The 24,961-nt window shown below is 65.0% G+C and overlaps 7 protein-coding genes across 7 annotated transcripts; all 7 read right to left on the minus strand.

The window, feature by feature from the left end:
- Positions 1-3,732: 3,732 nt before the first annotated feature.
- LMXM_02_0230 (uncharacterized protein) lies at positions 3,733-6,702 on the minus strand (the record flags this gene model as incomplete). Its single annotated transcript, XM_003871573.1, has 1 exon — positions 3,733-6,702. One exon carries the CDS (start codon positions 6,700-6,702, stop codon positions 3,733-3,735), a length of 2,970 nt encoding a protein of 989 aa, XP_003871622.1.
- Positions 6,703-8,833: 2,131 nt separating this feature from the next.
- Positions 8,834-11,521, minus strand: LMXM_02_0240 (conserved hypothetical protein; the record flags this gene model as incomplete). Its single annotated transcript, XM_003871574.1, has 1 exon — positions 8,834-11,521. One exon carries the CDS (start codon positions 11,519-11,521, stop codon positions 8,834-8,836), a length of 2,688 nt encoding a protein of 895 aa, XP_003871623.1.
- Positions 11,522-13,341: 1,820 nt separating this feature from the next.
- Positions 13,342-16,647, minus strand: LMXM_02_0250 (conserved hypothetical protein; the record flags this gene model as incomplete). The annotated part of the gene is made up of 1 exon (XM_003871575.1): positions 13,342-16,647. One exon carries the CDS (start codon positions 16,645-16,647, stop codon positions 13,342-13,344), a length of 3,306 nt encoding a protein of 1,101 aa, XP_003871624.1.
- Positions 16,648-17,971: 1,324 nt separating this feature from the next.
- On the minus strand, positions 17,972-18,796 carry LMXM_02_0260 (small GTP binding protein rab6-like protein; the record flags this gene model as incomplete). The annotated part of the gene is made up of 1 exon (XM_003871576.1): positions 17,972-18,796. The coding sequence occupies one exon, from the start codon at positions 18,794-18,796 to the stop codon at positions 17,972-17,974; it is 825 nt and encodes a 274-aa protein (XP_003871625.1).
- A 786-nt stretch (positions 18,797-19,582) lies between these two features.
- On the minus strand, positions 19,583-19,777 carry LMXM_02_0270 (conserved hypothetical protein; the record flags this gene model as incomplete). The annotated part of the gene is made up of 1 exon (XM_003871577.1): positions 19,583-19,777. The coding sequence occupies one exon, from the start codon at positions 19,775-19,777 to the stop codon at positions 19,583-19,585; it is 195 nt and encodes a 64-aa protein (XP_003871626.1).
- A 1,891-nt stretch (positions 19,778-21,668) lies between these two features.
- On the minus strand, positions 21,669-22,136 carry LMXM_02_0280 (conserved hypothetical protein; the record flags this gene model as incomplete). The annotated part of the gene is made up of 1 exon (XM_003871578.1): positions 21,669-22,136. The coding sequence occupies one exon, from the start codon at positions 22,134-22,136 to the stop codon at positions 21,669-21,671; it is 468 nt and encodes a 155-aa protein (XP_003871627.1).
- Positions 22,137-23,150: 1,014 nt separating this feature from the next.
- LMXM_02_0290 (putative protein kinase) lies at positions 23,151-24,770 on the minus strand (the record flags this gene model as incomplete). Its single annotated transcript, XM_003871579.1, has 1 exon — positions 23,151-24,770. The coding sequence occupies one exon, from the start codon at positions 24,768-24,770 to the stop codon at positions 23,151-23,153; it is 1,620 nt and encodes a 539-aa protein (XP_003871628.1).
- Positions 24,771-24,961: the final 191 nt, after the last annotated feature.

Genomic DNA, 24,961 nt, shown 5'->3' on the forward strand with positions numbered 1-24,961 from the left:
AATCCCAAGTTGGCCCCGTCAACACACAGCCAGCCAGCCAGCCAGTCAGTCAGTCAGTCAGAGGGAGAGAGACCGCCGGCAGAAGAAAGAAAGGGAGCACACACACGCACACACACACACACACGCCGGGGCGCCGCGAAGCACAACGCGTGACGTCCGCGGCTGTGCGTGTGCACCGGGGAGGCGGGTAGGATCCGTCGATCTCGCGCCCGGCCGCGATGGCCCGTGCGCCTTTTGGGCAAAAGGAGAAGAAGCAATGTACCTGCGCGGGGCGGAAGCGCGGGTCGTGACGTAGAGCCAGAAGAGAATCCCGTCGCCGTCGTCGTTGTGTATGGGGGGGGAGGAGGGGAGGGGAGGGGAGGGTGCCGCGGGGGCCGTTCTGAGCGCTAGTGCGCAGGAAACCGAGATGGAAGACAGAAGAGCGGCTGAGGAGCCGCGCACCAGTTCGCTCGGTGGCGATGGTGAGCGCAAGAAATATGTCGAAGGGCAACGCGCAAGAAGAGGGGGGGGTCGATGCAAAGGGAGAGTGGGGAGGGGAGGGGGGGAATACATACATGTGCGTGGGTGTTTATGGCCGTCGGTGTACGCTCCTGCATGCACGCATGCTCGGGTGGAACGACGCTGTGTTGGTGTACGTCGTTCAGCGATATTCGACTCGTTGCCGGTGCGTGTGTGTGTGTGTGTGTCGGCTTGCGCGCACGCGCACCGAAGCCACGCCGGAGAGGAGGCGCGGATGCGTCGCGAGTCGAACATGGTAGCGGTTGGCCGTCGAAGAAGGGCGGAGCGGGGAAGTGAGAAAGGTGAATGGGGATAGCGTCATGGCGCACACGCACCCCCCATCATACCTTTGTGCGCCATGACGCAGAGGGAGAAGAGCACGCGTAACTTCGCCGCGCTGGGGGGGGGGGCGGGAGCGCCGCGGCGAGCATGTGTTGTCTTTCCTGGCCGCTGACAGAATGCTACCAGGCGCGCGCCGATGCGCAGCGCGGCGCTGGGTCAAGCGGCATCCGGCCTCTCTCCGCCGGCCCCACACACAAGCACACACACACACACATCCGCCGTGTGAGAGACAGAGAAAGTGACACACTTGGGAGACCATGCCGCATCGTGGTGACGCGAAGGGAGGAGAGCAATAACAAAGCACGGAGACGCCATGCAGAGCCGCGACGCGGGAGAAGCGCAACGGCCCGGGGAGGAGGGAAGGAGGGAGGGAAGGGTATCAATGCTCAGGCGCGTGCGCACCGAAGCGGACAACGTGTAGCAAGCAACGGAAAAATAAAAACGTCAGAGCACTGCCGCCCCGCCGCGCCGTTCCTCTCCCCGCCCTCGCGCCGGATCGCGTTGAACCCGCACAGCCTCGATGCATCGTAGCGCACAAGCTGGGTATAGGTTTCCGGCGTGAAGGACGGCAGCGCACACGTGCGGTTCGACGCGCGGGCAACGGCGAGGCCGTGCAGGCGCTGCTGCAGCTGACTGCGCTAGCGGCCCCGGCGTCCCAACGAAGACGGAAAGTGCGCCCGGCATCGCAGCTCGGCACCCTCCCGGCACGGTCGGCGTCGCATCAGGGCCAAACCGTAGCACGATCGCGCTACCGCTGCTCGTCATCAACGACACAGGCGGCGCCACGTCGCGGTCAACGTCTGTGTCACGCACAGCCGCGGTCCCGACACACGGCAGCACGCGCGGCTCCTCGGGAGTGGCCACGACGGCATGCGCGGGCGCTACACCTGCAACGCCGCACTCTCTTCGGTCCCCGGACGCACCTCGGCCAGGAGCACGGTGCACGAGTCGCTGCCACTGCTCAGGCGGCCCACAATCGCGGGCACCGTCACACGCATGCACGATGCGTTCACATCCTCCTCGCGGCTAGCAACCCGCATGCAGCGGTCCGAGGCGGTGCAGCCGCGCCACGCACTCCTCCACGGATGTCAGCATATCAACCTCCGCCTTTACAGCCTCGCGGCACACCATGGTAGTGACGTTGTGAGGCATGCTCGCCGCAGCAGCGGAGCCAACCCTCTTTCGCGGGTTTGAGCGTACCCCACACCATTGGTGCACAGGGCCCACACGCTATTGGCAGCCATCACGCGGATGAGTGGCGACACGAGCCCATTCATCATAAACTTTTTCACCACGGGCGGGGATGTGACGTTCGCCCTCGCCTCGTGGCCTGAAAAGGCGCGATCGTCACGGCGCACGTCTGGCTCAACGATGAGAAGCCCCGGCGTGCTGCGCAAAGTACGCAAGTGTGCTGCTGCGGACGAGCATGGTGCAGCGGTGGTGACGCCGGGGACAGGAGGGCCCGTCCCTGGGACGTGCTCGTCTGGCTTCGCCCCGCGGCACATGGATGGTTTTCAGAGACCCTTGCCCTGAGGCCGAACGACGCCGTGCTGTCCCCCTCCCCTCCCCCACACCAAAGGGCAGCAGCGTGGAGGAGCTGAGCATTGAAAATCGAGAAAGTGGCGGAGGTCTGGTCGTCGGCGCGGACCCGCATGGCGCGCCGCAAGAGGAAGATCGAGGAGAAGGAGAAGCGTGTCGCCGTGGCGGATGAAAGTGACAAGGGGGAGGGGGAGGGGCAGCGGGAGAACGGCAAAGGTCCGCGCAAGCACCGTCGTCCGTGCAGGCACGCACGCACGCCGCCGTGGCGCATGTTTGGGCAGCGCACACCAACGCTCTCGTCCACAGCCGGGGAGGCGATGCTTTTCCGTTGTCCATACGTTTAGTTCAGTTGTTCGGGGTTAGTTAGTCCAGCTGCGTCTCTCGTCCGCGCATCAACGGGCGGGCGGGCGACTCAACCTGCAGAGGAGCACCAGCCGACTTATTACCCGCGAGCGTCCTGGGCGCGGAGAAAAAGAAGGCGGCAGACGGTGGGGAGGGGGAGTGGGGAGGTGGGACGCACACACACACGCCGCCGTCTTTTCCACGCCCTACGTCGGCGCCCTACACTACTGTCTGTCTCTCGCAAGCCGGCCTTCGTGCTTGCGCGGATGTGAAGCGGCGACACCCGGCACGGAGGGTGGAGGGGGGGGACCGACGGACGGCGGGGGCGCGGGAAGATGAGCGAGCGTCTCCCTCCCTCGCCCCTTGCATAAGCAAGACCGCACTCCGCGAGTGCCAGAGTCCCCTCATCCCCCCTCCTCCTCCCCCCCCCATGCCCGTTCCGAGGCGATATAGTACCCCGGGTCCCGTGATAACGTCCCAGCTGCCTCCTCATCACAGCCGCCCGCTGGCGCAAAAGACATGCGCCTAGAGAAGAAAGCAAAGCGTGAAACGAGAAGTGCCTCGCTGTCCTCCCTTGCATGTCGTGCACAGAAGCCGGTGGCACGGGCGAAGCCCCGGGTGCAGAGCGGGTGCAGTCCGCTGCCGTGGGAGCCGCGGGCGCGAGGACGACAGACAGGGGGGGGGGGGGGGGCGGGGCCCCTCGGTGGAAGCAGGCACGAAACGCCACGACTGCTGCAAGACATCCCCCCCCCCACCACCACCACCACGACGCGGAGTTCAGCACCGCGTCCCGTGGCTCTGCAGCGCGCGCCTCGAGTTTCCGAGATTGGCTGATCGAGCAGGCAAAGTGTGCACCCTGACGTCTCTCCAACGCGTGCAAGGGAAGGGGGGCATCGCACACACGAGCCGCACAACTGCGCACGCGTCCCCATCACGTATCGCCACCACGCACGCCGCCATCACGAGCACACACGCACGCACACGCCTTTCAGGCGCGTCGCGCTCCCACTTTTAAAAGGAAAAATTGTACACGGCGACGCCGTCTTGCACAACAAGAATCTCTGGCTTCGCATCCCCTGGGTGTGCGCTGTGCGGCACCCACAGCACTGGGTTCACGTTGTCCCAGCCGGGCCCCAGCGAGGCGTTCATGTTCGCCCGTATCCACTGCGCCCCACGCTCCTGCGCCGCCTTCTCGGCCGCCGCCGCCTCGGCTGGCGTGGTGCCGCCGCTCAGCCGGTGCTCCTCCAAGAAAAAGTTCCTGTGCAGGTAGTACATGTCCGCCGGGGTGCAGCGGTGCAGCACCACAGACGCAAACGTCACGATACCGCGGACGTCGCGCCGCAGTTCGTGAAAGCGGGAAATAGTTTCATCTACGTGCGTGATGCGGCGATGCGGACAGAGCTTCGCGGCACGCGCGCGTCGGGCGTGCAGAACGCTTCCGATGAAGCGATCCTCATCGGTCATCGCGACGTCGGCGTAGATGTCGGCGAAGATGGGGTTGAAGTCGCGCATGGACAGCAGCACCACGTCCCGCAGTCCTTTGGTTCCGTAGGCTTCCTGCGGTTTCTCGAGCACGATGCGCGCCACCTTGCGAGTCACCACGTGTTGGCTCTGTGAAAAGCGCTTCGCGTTCCTAAGACCCCAGTGCACGCACTCGCTCTCTGGTGAGCGTGGCAGGCGCGGCTGAGAGGCGGCGGCAAGTGGGGCAGCGGTGCGCAGCGTATCACCAACCCCGCTGACAGGATCGACGGGAAGCAGTGCGCTGCCGGCATTCTTCACCAAGCTTGCGTCGAGGTCGCGGTGCTGTCGACCACTCAACACGTAGGCGAAGTCGCTCACTATCTGGGGCGCCTTTATGTATACGTCATCGTAACTCTTGACGATGAACAGCACGTCAGGGAAGGCGTGGTAGGCGTACTCCAGCCACAGCACCGTCTTCTGGGTCATGCCCACCGGCGCCGCCATCCTCCAGCGGCTGTCGCCCTTCCCGGCCTCCCTCGCTGCCTCCCCGCGGTCCGCCAGCATATCAACCCACAGCACGTCGCTGTGCTGAAGTGCCTCCAGCCAAAGACCGCTCGAGGCCTCGCACAAGAAGCGCGCTGCCGCGGTGAACGCGGGAATAATGGGAAGCCGAAGGTGCTCGGCCAGCACCGCCAGCGGCGGTCGCCGGCGGTTGGCGCTGCCGTGCACTGTAGACGAGATAATGTGGTCACAAGGAGAGCTCGTCGGATCCAATGTGCGCCACCTCGGCCGGAGGGACATGCGTCGCTCTCGATATGAGAAGCCGCCAAGCGCTGCGCCTCCGTTCAAGGGCGACGCGGCAAGTGCGCGGTAGAAGTTGGTCGCGTCAGCGAACTCCTGTAGCGTCGGTCGATAGAACTCCGCCGCAGCCTCGGGCCCCGTATCTTCATCCTGTCCCACCCAAGTCGGGTCCGCCGTCCCTTCGCGCTCCTGTGCCGCGACAATGTACAGGGGCAGAAGGCGTCCTTGAAAGTCGTTCTCGCGCTGGGCAACAGCGGTGTAGCGGAACCACGTGCTGCGCTGCGCGTCCCGCAGCTGAGCATGGGCGACGGTGTCAGCGGAGTGGATGCCCATGACGGCGATGTATGGCGACGACTTCACAGCGTGAGCTTCCGAGGAGATGCTGGCGTGTTGCAGCCAGCTCCAGCGAGGCAGCTCGGCCGCCATGTCGACACCGTCGGTCACGCTGCGCATAGCAAACAGCATGGGGCCAATTTTGCCGAGTGGGGCGCCGATGTTGGCGAACACCGCGTATGGGCCGCCGTTCGCCTTGAGGAAATCCTCCAAAGTCACCGTCGTGAGCGGCGACACTGTTTCATCGTGTGCGCCAACATTAAAGTCATCTCGCTGCTGCTGCTGCCCCTCCTGCTGCTGCTGTAGCGCCTGCAACTCGGCTTGTTGCCTCGCGATGTCCTCACGCTGCATCCGATCCACTTCATCGACGGCTCGCTGCAGCGCGACCACATACGTGTCACTGTCGAGGCAATCCTCGCAGCTTGCCGGCACCACCCTCAGCGTCCACGATGGCAGGTGGATCCACTTGACCTTCCGCGAGTGCTTGAGGCGCATGCGCCGTGGCGCTTCCTCGTGCTGGACAAGGATGGACAATGTGCCGTTCCAGCCCGGGACATTGGGTCGATGCAGTCGACGCATGGCGCTACGGTAGACGCCGAAGACCATGAGGGAGATGCAGACAATGCTCACCAGGAGAAGCCCTCGCGCCACGAGTCTCCGTCTCTGTCGTCGACTAGTACCTTTCTCTGGCTCTGCATCCTCGAGCGTCCCCCGCAGGCAGCGCCACAACCACCGGTCATCTCTCTGAACAGCGGAGCTCATCCGTAGCCACATCTGCGCGTATTTCCCCCGGCAGCACGCGCACATCCGACGGTGCCAGTTGCTTCCTCTGAGAGCGCTTGACGGGGCAGCCGCGGCGGCAGACTGCCCGGGTGGCAAGAACACCGGAAGAAGGCGGGCATCGTTCTCTTCAAAGCCTGCTCTGTCGCGTCGGTGGGGCCGCACGCTGCCCTCCACGGCGGCAGCTCCGGCAACCATTCGGAACTCATCCCGCAGGGAGCGAGTGCCTCCGTGAGTATTCATGGACTGCTCCGATGTTGGTGTGTGGGAGACGGACACTATCTTCGACGCCGCGAGCACGTGAGGCGGCTGCGGCGGCAACGGCAATGTTGGTAGCGAGTTCAATGTGTATGCAGGCGCATGCTGCGAGCCGCGTCCGGATGGGTGCTGCGAGGATGCGCCTCTCCACCCGTCCGAGCCCATTCGCCCGGTGCCCATGACGCTCTGGGGGGTTGCACTACTCGCCAGTGCACCGTTGGCGTTGCCTGCCTTGAACTCGTCGGCGGTGGCGCCGCCGCCTCCGTCATCGTCGTCGACTCCGCATCGATTCAAAACCAGAGCGAGGCTGCTAAGATGGCCCTGCTGGAGGTGCTCCCCATCCGACATTGGACGCTCTTGAACGACGTAGACAGGGAAGGCAAGCGTGGGACGGTGGAGGCACCGGTGCGGGCGCACACGCACGCAGCAGCAAGCGAGGCGAGCACAGGAGCGGAAGACGAGCAGGGATGCGCGCACGATGATGCGGGGAGAGGAGGGCGAAGAGGCACTCAACAAGGGATGTGATATGCGACGCCGCACCTCAAGTCCAAGTGCCTACCGTGTGTGTGTGTGTGTATAGATACACGTATCTGCTAAGCCGCACGCACGTGCACAGCGACTTCCGTGATCCACAGCGCTGCTCTGCAAGACGACGGAAGCGCAGGCGCCCTCCTCCCACACACACACACCACACACACGCGCAACAACACACAATAATTTTTTTAAAAATCCCTCGAGAGAACGTGCGGAGGAGCGCAACGATGTATAGCTGTGTATATATATATATATACATACACACACACACGATCAGTCGACGTGCGAGGACGCGGAGTTGCCCCCCACCCCACCTCACCCCACCCATACGACGACGAAGTGCAACCACAGAGACACGTCGCTGCCGCTCGCTCTCGCTTCACCGTCCTCTCGACCGTTGCGCACGCTGCGTGGATCGACGCGAAGGGCGGAGCGCACCTCCGGCACGCACGAGAAAGCAGGGGGGCGAACGGTTGCTCAGCGGAGCAGGCGTCGCCGATAACGGTGATGGCACGACGGTCTCGCCCAGGAGAGGGTGAGGGGCAACCTCAAAGGGCGACGTGCACGTGAAGCGGGAGCGGCTGTACCCTCTGCCTTCGACTAGGCATACATGCATGTATACGTACACGTATGGGCGCCGGACAGGCAGATGCCAGCGTCAACGGCTCTACCCGCGGCCACGGCGATGCGCACAGCGGCAGGCTTGCAAGCAATGAAAGCGGAGGAGACGGAGGCGAAGGAGGAGAGGGGGACGATGCGCGGCGCTGTCGCAACGGGCGCAGCCCCGTGGCTGCGGCTTCCTGATAAGGTGTGTATAAGATGCTGTATTCGAGAGCCTGTAGAGACCGCGGCAGGAGTGCGTCTAGGGGCGCTTGTGGTGAGCGGGGCTGAGAAGGCGAGAGGCGGGCGAGCGATGGCGAGAGATAATGCGGAGCCGATGGAGAAGGCGCATCAGAGGCGGCAGGTAGACACAGACGTCCCACCTGACCCATGCATTCACAGTGCCTCTACGAGGCACCCGCTTGCTCGCCTTTCTGGGGAGGAGGGGGTGGGGGTGGGGAATTCCATGTGGCCCGGTTGTCATGCCACCATCGGCACCATCGCCCCTCCCGCCTTCCCTTTCCAGATGCGCGCACCGGCGGGGGCGGGGCGTGGTGCGCCACGACAACAGGAGCCGCAGAGCGGGACGATGCTGAGAGCGCCGCGACACGTGGCTCGACGGCACGAGGACAGCACGAAAAAAATAAAATAAAAGCCATCGCACGCAGCGGAAATATCAACACTCTGCGCGCCTTCCCTCCCTTCCCCCCCCCGCCCCCCGCATCGATATACACGCATAGGATGATGGCAATGATGATGAGGGAGGGAGGGGGGAGGGAGGGGGGGGGGCTAGACCGCAACAGTGGCCAACCGACAGTTCCCTTCACAACCCAAAAAAACATGCTCGTGCGCCGCACGCGAACCGGCCAGTGGAGAGACGCATGCACAGCCCCAACAGCGCACCCAGCTCTGGTGCGCGACGGCCATGTCCGGGAACCGGGTCCACCAGCGCCGTCTGGCGCCGTCCCAGCCCACCGCGACGTCACACGCCCACAGCGCAGGCTCGCCCCACGATGGGCGCTCCACACCACCGCAACGCAGCCAAGGCAGACGAACGGCCGGCGCATCCGTGCGCGCCTTTGCAGCCGCCGACACGATTCGCAGCGAGCCGGCGCAAGCGGCATCATGCCCGCACGTCTCTCCGGCACAGCGCCGGTCCCAGACACCTGCCCGCCCACACCAAGAGTCCGCCACCACCACCCACCCCCCGAGGGCCCGCCACCACACACGCACGGGGGCCCGGTTGGCGTGCATCCTCGAACAGGGGGGAGGAGGGGGAGGGACGATGGACACGCGCGACCGCGCCACCACTCCCCCCCGCCCACTCCTCCTCCTCGTCATCTCTCTAATCGGGCTTGTCCGTGCCGCACCAGCGTCCATCTAGTTCATACTTGATGGGGTCTACACCGGCGTAGTCGTACCACTGCGCGACGGTCCGCTGCTTGCCCATGCCGTAGCGGCTCGAGTCGATGATGACGTGGGGGTTTGTGGTGTTCGCCGGGACGAGCACGTCCTCCTTGTCGAGCGGGTGCGCCTGGAGGAAGAATTGGATTCGTTGGCGCACGTGTGTCTGCTTGGCGTACCACTGAGGCGACTCCGACCACACCTTCGGCGCCGACGAGCGGGTGTAAATATGAAAACATATGCCGCGCATGGGGGAGTAAATGTTGTAGCCGTGCGTCCACAGCCGCACCGAGTACAGTACCTCCTCGCCGTCGAAGATGTACGGCAGGTGCGGATCGAAGGGGACGTCGCGGAAGATGGTGCCGGACGACAGCAAGAAGCCACCCGCCACCCAAGGCTGCGGCAGGCGGTGGTTCGTGGCTGAGTCCTTTGCCGACGACGGGGGTCGCACGTACGGGTCGTTGTAGCCGTTGTTCTTTGCGAACTCCGACGCGGCCCTGATCACGATGGCGTTGAGCCGCAGGTAGCCGAAGTTCATCATAAAATGTGCCCTGCAGAGATATGCCGTTGTCGTGCGGTACGGCTGGAAGGCAACCTTGCCGCCATCGTAGGCCTCCGGGTAGTGCGACAGCACCGCCTTCGGGTCCTCCATGCGCCTCAGCATCGTTGCGCCGAGGGCGTCCCACATGGGGCGGAACCGGTTATGCGAATCCAGGACCAGCGCCAGGTCCTCGCCACGGTACAGCAGCATCGCCATGTAGCGGCCATACGTCGGCCCCTTCGCCTGCTTGGCGTCGATCACGCGCAAGCGCACCTGCTCCGCCAGGAAGCAGACGCGCTCGTCGAAGGAGCGAGCTTCGGGGCCTTTCGCGCTCTTCGTCATGTCCACGCCCTTGCCATACAGCGTGCGCGCACGTGCCCGCACTTCACGCGCGGCGTCGGAGCCGCCATCGGCGGCCGCAGCGCCCCGCGCACCGTCGGACGGGCACAGGTAAGGGGTGTACAGCTCTGGCGCGAGACACGGCGAGTCGCCGGGACGGTTCTGCTGAGCAACACCGGCGTACAAGCGGTGCGGGTTGCGCGCCGTGCGGAACAGGCTCAGCAGCGTCGGCGCACACTCCATGTCACGGTAGCTCGCAACGCTCACAAAGATGGTGTGCGTGTTTTCTGCAGCGTTCGACTTCAGCGCGTGCGGCATCAGCCGGCGATCTTCTCGAGTGTACAGGTGCTCCACCTCGTCCGCGCGCTCCAGCCCCAGACGCGGCAGTGCGAGAACGGAGAGGAGCGAGTCGCGCTGTATGAGCGGCAGCGCTGCCGCCTCGGCGGTCTGTGCCGTGTTGGAGGTGATCGGGACGCCGAAGCGAGTCTGCACGACGGCGGCGATGGCGGAATACCACGCGTCCGTGTCGGCAACCGAGTCGCCGCCGTAGGGGCGGAGAGCGCTGTAGCGACGCAGCGGGTAGTAGTGGATGTGGTTGAAGATGGAGGCAACCTCGTACAGGTCCACCTTCACCGCCATGCGGTTTGCGACGTCCTGCGGCCTCAACGGGGCCGAGCTTGCATGCACAGCCCTGTTCGGTAGTGTGTGGCTGGCGGCATTGTTGCGAAGCACCGCCGCCGTCGGGCCCCCCTCGCCGCCTCGTGCACCAGCGCGACGCAAGCGGGCACGCATGATCGGCAGAACCTCCGACTGCACCCACGCGTGTCGGTACTGTAGCAGCGCAAGGTCGTCGAAAGGCTGCTCGGTCAGCCGCTCCGTCGCAGCGGAAGAGACACCGACGAAGCCGCGCAGCTGCGCACGCAGGCGAGCCGCCTCTGAGCGCCCCGCAAACAACTCCTTCAGCGCCGCGTTCCACTCCGTCGCAGCATCCCCGATGGCTGATGCGCCACCCGCAGCCGGCGTCGCGTTCGCCAACTCACCGCGCACACGCTCTGCAGCCTTCTCCAGCGCCTCCCTTCGGCCCTTGGCGTTGAGCAGGAAATCGCTCAGCTCCACAAGCCCCATCACCGGGTCGTGCTCCTGCACCGCCCGAACATGAGCGCCTACTTGAGCGAGCAGGAAAGAGAGATACTCCAGCTCCGGGAGCGTCTGCGCAAGACTGACAAGGTCCAAGCCGTGCCCCCCGTCCTTGCCACGGGCCGCGTTCGCCTTGCGCAGTGCCGCCAAGAGCGTCGCGTTGCGCTGGACACGCCGACGCAGCGCCGCCACGCGGTCGGTCTCGCGCAAGAACGCTTCGAGACCCTCGCTGGCCACCAGGCGACGCATCGTGAGATCAACTGCAGAGGCGCCAGACGCGGCGGTGTGGCCGCCTCGCTTGGTGTCGAGGTCCAGCAGTGGCCCCATCCTCGACGAAAGATGCTGCCGCGCATCAGGCACCACAACGACCAGCACCACCACCAGTGCGGCGAGGCTGATCACCAGAAGCACCAGCAACACGCCGACCGCAGCGCACGAGCACGCCAGTGCCTGAGACACGCTCGCGGGGTCGTCGCCATCGCTTGTCAGCCCGAGCGCGCGCAGCGTGCGATGGACGCGGCTGGCACAGCACAAGAGGCGCGCCAGCGGCCGAAGATGACTGCGGCCGTGCACTGCTGCTGCTGATGATGATGATGCGGACGCCCTGTGCATCAAGTGCGTCGGCGCATAGCCACGGTCCTCCGCGACCGCCCTCCGTTCCACGTTGGCCGGACCTCGGTGGTGGTGGTTGTGCGACGCTGGGGTGAAACCAGAAAGTCCGCCATCGCCTTCGCTACTGAAAGTCATCGAGGCCGGCGCGCAGACAGCGGGACCACGCCCACGCTCGCTCCGGCCACACTCCGTGCCGGCCTCTGTGCACAGCGCTGGGCCCCCGACGACTGCGGCGCCGGCTGTCGCGACAGCGTCGAGGCCGTTGCCGAACGGAGGCGGCGACAGTGGCCGCTTTACGCGCGCGGTCACGTGATTGTCCATGCGACCTTCGCGACGCGCGACGAGCACACCCTCCCCCAAAAAAACCGCGGCGGCGCGAGCGGCTCTGTGAAATAGCGTTGCAGCGGGAGAGAGAGGGAAGGGCAGACGTATGTGTGCGCGTGTGTGCGCCTTCGCGGGTGTTGTTCGGGCAGCTCTGGTGATGGCGACGCTCCTTGCCGTCGTGTGTTGGGCGCAGAAGAAGAGGGCAGGCGAGAGACGCCGAGTTAGGTCAGTATGCGCACAGCCACATCGATGGCAAACAGTCGGAGCCGAAACAGGAGGAGGAGGAAGAGGGAGGTGCTTGTGCGGCGCGCGCACATCCCCCGGCACGCGCCCGCGTCGCTCACGTTGGGAGTCGGGTAGTAGGCAACAGCCCAGCACCGATGCACCGGAACAAGCAGACAGCACCTCCCCTATCAACGCAGAACGGCCTGTCAAGAAGAGCTAGCTGAGAGCACTGTCGCCAGGGCTCCGGCCAAGGACACGGTGCTGCAGTCGCCTGTTGGCCCTCGGCACAGACTGCTAACGAGGTGAGAAAGCTCTCCCTTCACAACCCAAAAAAGCATGCTCGTGCGCCGCACGCGAACCGGCCAGTGGAGAGACGCATGCACAGCCCCAACAGCGCACCCAGCTCTGGTGCGCGACGGCCATGTCCGGGAACCGGGTCCACCAGCGCCGTCTGGCGCCGTCCCAGCCCACCGCGACGTCACACGCCCACAGCGCAGGCTCGCCCCACGATGGGCGCTCCACACCACCGCAACGCAGCCAAGGCAGACGAACGGCCGGCGCATCCGTGCGCGCCTTTGCAGCCGCCGACACGATTCGCAGCGAGCCGGCGCAAGCGGCATCATGCCCGCACGTCTCTCCGGCACAGCGCCGGTCCCAGACACCTGCCCGCCCACACCAAGAGTCCGCCACCACCACCCACCCCCCGAGGGCCCGCCACCACACACGCACGGGGGCCCGGTGGGCGTGCATCCTCGAACAGGGGGGAGGAGGGGGAGGGGCGCCTCGGCATATATACAAAATGTAATCCGTGAGCGCGAAGTGCCGGAGCAGGTGCGCGGAGCACGGCGGCACGTGCTCAGGCAGCCTACCCATCCGGCGTGGCAGAAAAGGACGAGGTCGCCGGCCGCGACGTCGGGTCAGCAGTCAAGCTGTGTGGGCCTCCGCCCGCCACGGGCGTGGCATCCGACCCCACTCCACGGGAAAGGCTCTGCGAAGCACGGCGCTCGGCAGGAGAACCCGCGGGCTGCACGGAGCAGCGTGCGCCAGAACGAAAACAAATTGTGGGAAGCGTCGATGCCATCTCCGCGTGTGACGCCAAATCGAATGCACATGATGGGCCAGCACCGGTACACCCAACGCTGGCCAGAGAATGCACATCACGGCCGAGTGTGAGGCCGTTGGTCCGCACCCATGCGCTCGTCGCGCACGCGCGACGATCAGGGTCGTCGTTCGGGCTGACGTTGCAAGTGGAGACGGCACCGCTGCGTGCGTCACGGCGAGCGCAGCGCGTCACGGAGGGTTGTCAGCTGGATGCCAGCGAACAGCTCCCACTCCTTCATAGTTCTACGTAAGGGATAGAGCGGCGGCGAGCTCTCCCGCGGCGTAGTCGTGTAGTTCCTCGCGTCGGTGGCGCCAAGCAGCGTACCCGCATCGCGGTGGGCCATCACCAAACCCCAGAACTTATCCTGCGTGAAGGTGCGCGCGTTCCTCAGCTCGGACGGCACGCCATCGGTCGCCCCATCCACTGCGCATTTCCCATCATCTCTCGCGGGAGATGATCTCGGTGCCGCCGCCGACGCGGAGCTGGACAGCTCCTCCTCGCCGGTGCCTACGGCCACCGGCTCCGTCAGCCCAAAGATGTTCCACCCTCGCGTCCAGAGCGCCTGCGTCATGTACACATCCTCGAGGTCGCTGTCCATAAACTGCAGAGAGGGATCGAGTTCGACGGCCTCGGGCACACGTGCGTGCGCGGCCGTCGCTGTCAGCCCTTGACGATGGAGGCGGCGCTCTGCGAGCTGCTCCGAGAGGCTGCGCGCTCCAGTACGCAGCTGGTGCTCCGTACCGAACTCGAAGAAAGCCTCCGCAGGGCCGAACAGCAGATCGGACGACGCAACAGCCTGGAGTACGTACGGCGTCGGCTCAACAGGGATCGGCGGCGCGTCCTTCGGTGACCGCGGCGAGTTCAGCTGCGGCTTCTCGGTCCCATCAGCGCCTTGTGAGACAAGCAACGAAGACGTCGCCACTCCGTGAACCTTGCCCACGTTCGCCGCGGACGTGAACCAGGCATTCTCTTCTCGCAGCGAGCGCTGATCGGCCGCGTGCCACTCCTGGTGTGCGCTGTCACCGCGGCCCAACGTACCTCCGCCGGCACCTGTGAGCCGCGTCTCCTCCATCGGCTCAAGGTAGCGCATGTCCGCCAAGCACACACTCGAGCGGGGCACCATCGCCGCCTCCAGAAGCCTCCTCTTGCTGCTGCACTGCGCCGCCGCCCCGGCGGCAGGCGCCTTCGTGCCCGCGGCCGCCTTCAGCACTGTCACTGCCTTGGTGGAGTGCACGAGGCGGTTCAGCTGCTGCCGCACGGCGCCCCTGTGCGCCCTCAGCCAGCAGTACTCGAAGGAGCGCTTCCGCAGCGCCTTGTCAGCAGCCGAGTAGTACGGTGTCTCCGACGTCGCCTCCCCACAGAGTCGCACGGCCGCAGCGCCCGAGTCGCGGGAGGGTACCCGCCCTATCGTCGGCTCGGATTGCGGCATGTGGACGATCGGCTGCCCCGGCATCGGCCGCCGCTTCTCGTCCAGGAACAGCAGCTCGTATACCTCAGAGGCGGTGAGGCTGGCAGACAGGACAGCCTGTGGCGTGCTGTTCGTTGTAGGGCTCCTGCCACCGCGCAGACTCACGACGCGTTGCCCACGCGGGGACGCTGCCGCGGCAGTGGCGCCATCAGAGCGCCTCACAGGGCTCACCTGAACAGTATTCAAGTCGGCCTGCATAAGAGTTGATGGCTCGTTGCCGAGAACGTCACGCACAGCATCGCTGGCGAACAGCACATGCAGTGCAGAGGACGCGCTCGCTGGTGGCGGTGAATCCGGCGAAGAGGCGAGCTGGCGCCAATCCGCCAGAGTCTCTACCATTGTGGGCCACAGCCATCTCGGCGTCACCAGCCACAGCACAAGCTCCGCTTCGCTCCGCGCCGCGGTCAGCCACGACGACACGTCCGCCGGTAGCGCGGCCAACAGACGCATGCCCATCTTCTCGGGAGGTGGCGCGGTGGTGACGACGTCCGTGTCACCGCCTGTCGCGTTTTCGCGGTTGCGCTGCCGCGATGTCAGCGTCAGCGAGAGCGGCAGGAACGGTTTCGTGTCACACACTTTTGCGATGGAGGCCGCAAGCGCCGTCCACGCCACGCGTGGTGTCGGGCGGCTACTCAGTACAGCGCGATCCCGGGCCGGGGTGCGCAGGTACAGCAAGCGAAGCGTCAGGTCCCAGTTCGGGAGAACCAGAGAGCCGGTGCGCAGGAAGAACACATATGACTCGCCCCGGTAGAGCTGGAGCGTGGCGTAGCGCCCCACATACGGGAAGTCGAAGTGCCGCTCCAGTGTCGCCGCGGCGCCATCGCCACGGAGCAGACCCGCATGAGCCGCGGACGCGTCGGCTAGCCTTGTCAGGGGTACCACCACGCGGCGGCGGCGCAGGTTGTCCTTCCAGTGAAATCCGTAGCTGGCGTCGTCCCAGCCGCTGGCAAAGTCGGGGGGCTCGCAGGTGATGCGGCTGTAGCGCCGCGTGTACGGAACGCCGGCTCGGTCTTCTGGGCGAAGGGGAAATACCACGTCGGAAGCCTTCGCGAAATCCAGCTCCGCCGCCGAGGAGACGCCGCTCACGGTAACCACGTCGAGCGTCCCGACCGTCACCGCGACGCCGCGGTGGGCTTGGCGGAAAAGGGACCCGACCGTCATGGCGCAGCGCGCGGCTGTGAGCCGCAACTCATGGAAGCCGTCGTCCCTCTCCTCCAGCGGCGAGCTCGAGGTGGACCTCTGGGCCTGCGACGAAGTCGGCACGGCCGACGCTCGACGACGGATTGTGTCCACCATCTCGGCCGTGATGTCGGTGAGCGTGAACGGCACGGCAACGAAGATGCTGCCCTCCTGGCCGTAGCCGCGGCGTGCCGCGTGGGAGACGTCGTAGAACGTACGCGAGCGCTGGATGTACGTCGCGTAGCCGTCATCGTTCATTGCCTTCTCCGTCTCGGCAGCCATGCGGTGGAGGCTGCGGCTTCCCTGCATGTCATAGTAAGATGAGATGACGCCGAGCGGCGTGACCTCCACCTCAGCCTGCGTGGGGACCAGGTACCGCTCCACGTACGCCTCCTGTTCCGCCATGATTGTCTCAGGCTCATCCAAGACCCAGTTGGCGGAGAGGTGACCGCCTGCCTGACCGTCGTCGCCGTACAGTCCATGCAGCAGCTCCGCCCCTGGAAGCTGCAGGCCAGCGACTTTGGCTCCCGCACCTCGCTGAAAGCTCTCGCCACTGTCCGTGAGGCCTGCAGCTGCAGCGATGCCTGCCGGAAGTGCGTCGTACGTGTGATTCACCCGCACGCCACGGTGCTCGGCGTAGATGCGCAGCAGTCGGACCAGCTCTTCCAAGCTTTCGGTGTACGGAGCTACCCCTCCACCTCCGCCAAACGACCGAGCGTCGCCTTCAGCGCCGGCGCCAGGCACCAGCGACACAGTAGGGGTGCCTGGCGTTGAAGGGTGTTGCATTGCCTTGCCGCCGGCCTTCGCGCCTTCGCCTCCGTCGCGCATAGTCGTCCACACGGCCACCCCGGAGAGCAGGAAAAGGGTCCCGATAGAGAGGGCTAGACAGAGAAGCGTGCGGTGGGTTGAGCGAGCGGTGCGAGACCGCCGACTCGGCAGCAGTCTCAGCCGCATTGCCCCGGTCCTGCGGATGGGGATTCTGGGCACAGGGTGGCCAATGACTATGTTCACTGGCTGGACGGCTCTCCACGTCGGTGCGTGCGCGTGCCCGACTGTGCGTCACCCGGGGGTGCGCAGCGAGGGGGTTCCGAGCGCGCGGGCGCGCGAGAAAGAATGACGGATGGTGTGTGTGTGTGTGTGTGTGTGTGTGTGTGTGTGTGTGTGTGTGTGTGCGGGGAAGCACAGGAGGAGAGGCTGATGCCGCAAGAGTCCAGTCACGTGCGTGAAGTGTGCGCAGCAGCAGCGGTATTGGTGTTGGTGCCGGTGGTGTGCCGTCACCCCCTCTGCGAAGGACGGTTGCAAGAGAGAGCAACACGATTGAAGGAAGCCACGGCGAAACGTAGCAGTGAAGCTGAGAGAGACGCACACACGCGCGCCTCAACAAAGTCCCGTCACTGCCGCCATCACATGTTGGACGCAGTGGTGCAGAGGCGTACAACAGGAGAGCGAAGAAGAGAGGGCAAAGACGGCGATGGTGAGCCGTGCATCCCATCGTCCGCTCGCGCACGGCCCACGCCCGCAAGCATCGGCCATCGCCGCCGCCACCGCAGAAACACGTCGGCGCCTTCGTGTATATAGTTTCTTGTCCTCGGATCAGCGCAACCGTGTGTGCGCCAGTACGCGCAGACTGGGGAGGAGGAAGAAGAGGAGTACGCCACACACACACACACACACACACACACATCATCATCATCATCATCATCATCATCATCATCATCCATCACCGCCACCACCAAAAAAAAAACAAGAAGCAACGAGCAAGGGCGTCGTCCATGAGGAACAGCGACGCGCGGGCGTGTGTCTCTGCGGGCCTGCTTCGCCCTCCGTTGCGTGCAAAGCAAGCACCAGCGGAGACGGCGGTGGCACATCCCCACCACGCCAACGAGACCTAGTTACGTGTGTGCGTGTGCGTGTGTGTGTGTGTGTGTGCTCCCCCGCTAACGGACGGCCCTTTCCCCTTCCAGGAAGGCGCAGCAGACACACACGCCAACAAAACGCGCGCGGCGCGGCGGAGACGCACTCCGCGCCATCTGTGACACAAAAACCCGCCGGCCGTCAAGAGCACAGAGCGAGAAAACCGCGTGGGCACGCGCGCGCGAGAGCGCGAGAGGGATGTCGCATCACTTCAACGTGGTCGGAGCACGCACGCACGTCAGCAGCAAGCGCCACCGCGACTTCCCTGCACATTGGGGTTGGCACCGTCCGCCCCGCCGGCGGCCCCGGTGCCGTTCGAGGCCACCTGCATCGCGGATGGAGTGATCAAGAACGGTGACCGGACTACGCCACCAAATTGGCCAGCGCTGATGCCGGGCGCTGCTGCGCCACTGCCACTCGCACCTGCTGCGCCAACGCCGCCAGCAGACGGCGATGTCGCCGCATTGACACCGGCACCGCCACCCGTGGAAGCCGGTGCCGGCAGCGCGGCAGCGACCTGCCGAAACATGTGCTTGATGTTTGTGCCGTGCTTGGCGCTCACCTCCGTGAAGAGCACGTTGCACTCGGTCGCCTTCTTCATCGCCTCCTCGGCGCTCACCTCACGCCGCTCCGATGCCTGATCGACCTTGTTGCCGACGAGCATGATAACAACATCGTCACCGCTCTCTGAGCGCACCTCGTCAATCCACTTGAAGGCGCTGAAGAACGTCGGGCGGGAAGTGATGTCATAGACCACCACGGTCGCGGCACTGTTTCGGATGTAGCTGGGGATCAACGAATGAAAGCGCTCCTGCCCCGCCGTGTCCCACAAGTGCAGCCGGACGTCCCGATCATCGTCCAGGTGAACCGTTTTCGAGAAGAAATCGATGCCGATCGTTGGCTGGTACTGTTGGTCAAAGGTGTCGTACATAAAGCGGGTGATGATGCTCGTCTTGCCAACGGATTGGTCGCCAAGAAGGACCAGCTTGTGCTTCGGCGTGGATGACGAGGAAGCCGACACGCCAGCGGCCTTGTCCGGTACACCGGTACCGGCTGAGTTCATGCTGCTCTGTGTACTTTGTTGTTATCGGGTAGACAACGTCGCGCGACACGAGGCGGAGAGCAGGAAGAGAAAGGGCGAAGGAAGACAGCAACGGTTTGTTCGGTGTTCGCATGCGTCCATGTGGACGCCGTGCGCGGACCAACCCCGTTTGCGCGACGGTGCCGTGCCAGCGATAGGCCGGGTCTACGTCGCTTTTTCGTCAACGGGGGCCGTAAGCGAGCGAGAGGGAGAGAGAGAGCGGGAGATACTCCCGTGTTCGGATCCGAGTGCTCGGTGACGTGCGTGATGGCCGATGTTGCGCAAAACTAGGAGCAGCGAAGCCGATTGTGAAACGGAGAAGGGGAGGGGGAGGGGGGTTGGGCGCATCGCAGAGGACGGTGGACGGGAGTAGAGAGGTGCGACGAGGCGTCGCAGTCCTGTGCAGCTGAGTTGCTGCCAGCAAGTCTCACGTCTTTACGCGATGAGGCGCATCCAGTGCCGCCGCGATGGCGTGCTCGGGCTTGCCCATAGTGCGCACACGCACACGCGCGCAGCTCTACTTTCTTTTATTCTTTTAGGGGAGGGGAATTAGGGGGGGGGGGGCTTCACGTTGATTCCGGTGCCAAGCACCATCAGCGCTCAGAAGCCCGTCCCGACCACGCCATCGTCGGGTATCGCGTGCGCGCGATGCATGCGTGCAGCGAGAGTGGTGGGAGGGAGAGCCCACTACGACGGCGGCAGGCAGAGAGAGAGAAACCGCCTACAGCCCTCCGCCTTGCTGAAGCCCGCCCCTCCCTCTCGTGTGGCCTACAGTGACTGCCGCTTGCTCATGTCCTCCCGCTGCCACCGCTCCACGCTTTGGCGAAAGTCAACGACGAACTCGTCGAACTCGTGCCGCCGCGCATCCTTCTTCATCATAACGCTCTCATACAGGTGTGTCTTGCACGCGAACACCTCGAGCACGAGTCCGAGGGAAAAGCCTACGAGAAATATGCCAAACATGCGGGCCGGGAACGGCAGCCGGGTGCGATACGCGCGGAAAAATCGACTCGACACCGTGCCGTCGCGCAAGAACGGGTCCCGCGCCTTCGGCGCGTTGCGGTACACGCGCTCCACGGCACTGCGGGATGACAAGCCGGAGGCAGCGGCAGCCGCCGTCGAGCCGTCGACACCAGCGCTGCTCGCAGTCGTCCAAGACAGCCTTGACGAGAGCTGGAGCGCGTGCGTCGACGCTCTGCGGCCATCGCGCGTCCCACTCATCGATACTGCGAGACACAGTCGCATCTTCGTGCCCTAGTGCCTGACCACGCCACTTGTATAGAGGCGCTCCCGCTGAGCCCTGACCCCACAGCTCGGCCGAGGCCGACGAGCGAGAGAAGGACAAGTTCGGGGGACTGCAGTCCAATCTCGCTCGCGCTTTGCTGTGAAGTGTGGTGTGGCGTGCTCGCAAGAGACGCCGTTACCTTGAAGTGGCCTTGCTTGCGCAGAGGCGTAGAGAGGTTTGGCTGTGTGCCAGCGGTTGCGCGGGTGCCCGAGCGTGAGTGCGAGCCGCCTCACGAACCCCAAAGGTAGACGCAGAGAGGAGGCACAGCTTCGCACCCCCCCCGTCAGACGCGAAGGATCTCTGCACCGCTACAGCCGAGCGGTGCGCAGACGATTTATGCTTGGTGGTTGGGTGGTTGCGTGGTCGGGTGGTGGGGTGATGCCAGCGACCACCGCAGCATCAAAGCCAAAGTCGCAAAGGCAACTGAGCGTACAGCAACTACGGTGTGGCAGCGGGCAGAAGAGAACGGCACGCGTGGTGGGACAAGGAACAGGATACCGAGGGGCAGGGACAGAGACACAGAGGCGCAGGAGGGGGAGGGGGAAGAGGGTAGGGCAGACAACCAGAAAATGGCACCCTCCTTTCGTCACGGCGATAAAAAGGGGCTCCGGTCCCTGGCGTCCTCGACTCCCGCCGTCAAGACCGTGCGTGCGTGCCTGTGTGGGTGGGTGTAGCTGTCTTGCTCGCAGACAGTGGCATGCCAGCGCGGACGTAGGACAGCGTCACACGTGGCAGCGGTGGAGCCACGGTCACACACGAAGAACACGCAGCTTAGACACCGCGGTTGAGCTCGAGAGGGAGGGGGAGAGACGTGGCGGGAAAGGGGCGCGTTCGGCATATGCGCGCCCACACCGCGCTCACGCGAGTGCCGCCACCCGATTCGTGTCGTTGTTGACTTGGTCGGTGTTAGAGCACAACAGAAAACGCCGTGCCAGGCAGACGGCGGGGAGGGGGAGGGGGGGCGATGCCACGCGCCCCGGAGAAGAGCGGGACGGGTGGCACGTGTGTGCATGCAGCAGTTCGCTGAGGGGGACGCGGGGGGAGGCGAGCGAGAGGCCACAACGGGTACGAACACAAGTAGCCTTCGACACCCTTCACGCGCGTTATCACGACCACCACCATCCCCATCAGGCTGTAGTCGAAGCGCAGGTTGCACAGCGGCTATGGAAGCGACATCGCCGTTCGCGTCCTCCTCTTCTCCGTTGCCAAGACCCGTCATGGTCCTCTCTGCGGGTACTCCTCGCCCCACCCTACCCCACCCCGCTGTGGCCGATCCACCCCTCGTAGAGAGAGGTTTGGGTTGGGTCGCGGTAAGCCGAGAGGCAGTCGCCCCCCACCTATCCCCATGTGCCCTCTCGCTCAGCTCGCCCATGTTTTACGGCTAGCTTGGGATGGCCGCGCGCCTGGGGTGCTTGCGAAGCCACGCATCGCTCCGACCCTCCTCCCCCCCCCCCGGGTGAGGGCGCCAAGCGCCGTTCGAACGCTCACACACGCCCCGCAGGACAGCCATGGGGACTGCTTGCTGTGCCGGCCCTTGCTTTCCACCGTTGGGTGTCCTCGCACGTTTCTTTAATGGCGCTTGCCCTTGCTTCCCTTACCCTGCCTCCCAGCGTTGCCACTGCTGTGGCTGCTGCCCTGGGCGGAGGCGAGCCGCGTCTGCTGCCGGTGCGACACCGAGCCGCCAGCGCCTGGCTGCCCTGTCGCAGCAGCAGCAGCAGAGACGGAAGACGCGGCAGCCGCGCTTGCCGCCTGCTGCTCTCCAGCGTTCGCAGTCGCGGTGGACGGCACAGGGCTGCCTACAGATGCCCTGGTGCACTCCGCAACAAACTCGTTCACGAGGCTCTCCACCATCCTGATCTGGCCTTGATGCGCCACCCGCGTCGTCATCGTTACTCGGCCATCGGTGGCCTTGAGTACAAAGGTCTTGCGGCTCTGGTAGGGGCGCAGCCGCAGCATCAGCCGGGTTCGCTTCACCCCGCCTGGCTGCTGATGCATGCTGCGGGTGGCCTGCACAAAATCCTTAAGCTCCAGCCGCATGGCGGACGTCCGGCTGTGGTGGTCGTGGTGATGGTAATGATCACAGCGATGCCTGAGGAGGAGGGGGGAGAGAGAGAGAGAGTCACGTGGAGATGGTGGCAGCAGGGTAGCGACGTCCCGCGAGAACCAGATCGACGGTGTTGGAGAGTCCGTGAGCGCGCGCTTGTGTGTGTGTGTGTGTGTGGGTGGGTGGGTGGGTGGATGTGTAGAGGGGAATTGGGGGGGGGGGGGGGGCTGGCGAGAGTGATGCGGAGAGCGCACCGACAACGACGAGCCGAAATTTGTCGCACCCGTGCACCTGTGTGCGTCGGTGCGAGCGAGTTTGAGTGGCGGGGGGAGAAGCGATGGAAGAGCACGTCCAACAAGAGAACCACTACAGCTGAACGGTTGGGGGGGGGGGGCAACCACGCTGTGACTGCGAGAACCCCGCCGCGCAGAAGACGTGCACACGCACACAGGCATGCATGGGTGTTGTGGGGGTGTGTAGCGGTGAGCGGTCGCATGGATGCAGGCGCAGAGAGGGGGAGAGAGAGGAGCGGGTGGCAGGGGCTGAGCAGGTTGCGGTGGCGAGTAGGCGCGTACTGCTGGTCAGTGAGCATCTGGGTATGCCTGAAAGCAGAGAAGTCCTTGCGGGGAGAGGGGGAGGGGATGGCGCGCGCGCAGGGCCGGCACCGGCATGGACGGTGTGTGTGTGTGTGTGTGTGTGTGTGTGTGTGTGCATGTGCGCGATTATGATGATGATGCGCCCTGACCCACACGCACGGCGGCACCGCTGAAGATGCTGAGCTGTGCAGCATACGTTGGTTAGCGAGTCTGTCTCACAAAGAGAGAAGTGATGGAGAGACGACGACGACGGGGGGAGGGGGAGGGGGGGTGCCGCTGTCACCACGGCAGTCGCATTGAGCATCTACATGCGCACAGGCGCGCCGACCTTCCATGTATCGGCTTGATGGTCTCCGGCCGCGAAAAGCCACGGCCCCCCCCTCAGTACGCCACCACCCCTCCTCCCCTCCCTCATCCATCCGTGCGCTTGTGCTGTGCCGAATGGACGCGGTTCACAATGGGGCACACACCAGCGTGCACGGCCTGCGACACCGCCTTCTCCACCAAGTCACTGCCGAACAGGCTGGCGTAGAGCCCGTCGGCGCTGAACCTCTGCGACGGCGTTGAGGGCATTGCACCTGCGGAAGGCACCCGTGCAGGCGGCAGCGGCTTCTTCGCCGTCAACACACTCGCGGGGACATACTTGAGAGACTCTCGCACGTACTTGTGACGCAGCACGCGACGCAGTGTCGGCCGCGCCGCCGCGTCCACCGTCAGCAGCGAGCTCACAAGTTCCTTGAACTGTCGCGAGTAGCGTGATGTGGCCTCGTTTTGGAGGTCGTGGAGGGGTGTGCAGCGGCCGCGGCACACAAGCGAACGGAGCTCCACCGCTGAGGCCGCCGTGAAGGGTAGCTGTCGCGCCATGAGTTGGTAAAAAGCAACGCCGAGGGACCAAACATCGGCGGCTGCACCGTAGGCCCGCTCCTCGAACAGCTCCGGTGCCATGTAGTACGGCGACCCGCACGCCTCCTTCGCCGTAGCGCCGATGCGGTCGAGCTGCGTGGAGATGCCAAAGTCGCCGAGGCGGACCGTGATGCCGTCCTCCAGTAAAAAAATATTGTGCGGCTTCACGTCGCGGTGCAAGATGCCGTACTCGGTGTGCAGCGACTGCAGCGCCACCGCGACCTGAATAAAGACCGATGCAACGTACGGCTCTGTCAGTATATCAGGCCCGGCCGCCATGGCTGCGGTGGTGGTGGTGGTGGCCAAGGGGATGGATGATGGTGAGGGTGGTGCCCCGTTCGCGGTGGTGCTGTCCGGGCGGCGGCCGTCCATCACCGCCGCAAGGTCACCGCCAGCGCAGTACTCCATCATGATGAACGACATCGGGTAGGTGGGCGGTCGCGTGTCGAAAAGGGCATCGACGTACTGCACCAGGTTCGGGTGCCCCAGCACGGTGCGAAGCACCTTCAGCTCGCTCTGCACAGCCGGTACCTCCTCAGCCGGGTTCAGCATCGTCTGCATGTTAATATCCTTCACCACGACCGCGTGCGTTGGCTCAACGCCGCCGGAGGCCGCGTCCCTCATGGAGTACAGGGTGGCGCAGCCGTAGTTGCCCTTTCCGAGGATGCGAACGCGATGCAGCGCACCCCAGGAGCGCCCGCTGTCCCCTGTGAAGTGCAGCACAGCAGCGGAAGACTGGTCAGGGTAAAGTGCCGCTGACGGTGCTGCCTGCACTTCGCCAGCGCCCCCCGGGTGGCCCAACGCCGCAGTCGAAGACGGCCTCTGCTGTTGCTGGAGAGAGCCAGCCCACACCAGCGAACCCTCCGATGGCACGCCGACACTCAAGCGGGGCGCCACATGAGCCGCTGGACACACGGCAAGAAACGCCGGCGTTCTGCCCTCTGCGCCGACGTCCGTGCTTCCTGACGCCGCTGTTGCATGCGAGGTGCCCGCCCGGGCCATCCCAGCATCCTCCCGTAGGAAGATGGGCACGTCCTCGTCGGCGCCGGTGGAGGACGGCGCAACGCTTCCCGCTTGTGCGCCGAGGACGTCGTCACCGAACGCCATCCAATCAAAGTGCCCCTCCATGGTGGGGACGCGTCAGCGGAAGGGGAGAGAGAAGCACGCACGCACTCTGCTGCCACTAGCTGAGACACACGGAGAGCCGCGAGTAATGGTGGAGAGGCGATTCGTTCAAGATGGCCGGCGATGCTGGATGGCAAGCGCACGTCTCCTGCGCTACTCCCTTGGCTTGCTTTTCCTCTCTGTCTGGGCTCCGT

This window comes from Leishmania mexicana, chromosome 2, assembly GCF_000234665.1.
Source record: "Leishmania mexicana MHOM/GT/2001/U1103 complete genome, chromosome 2".
In the NCBI taxonomy this organism is placed as follows: Eukaryota; Euglenozoa; class Kinetoplastea; order Trypanosomatida; family Trypanosomatidae; genus Leishmania; species Leishmania mexicana.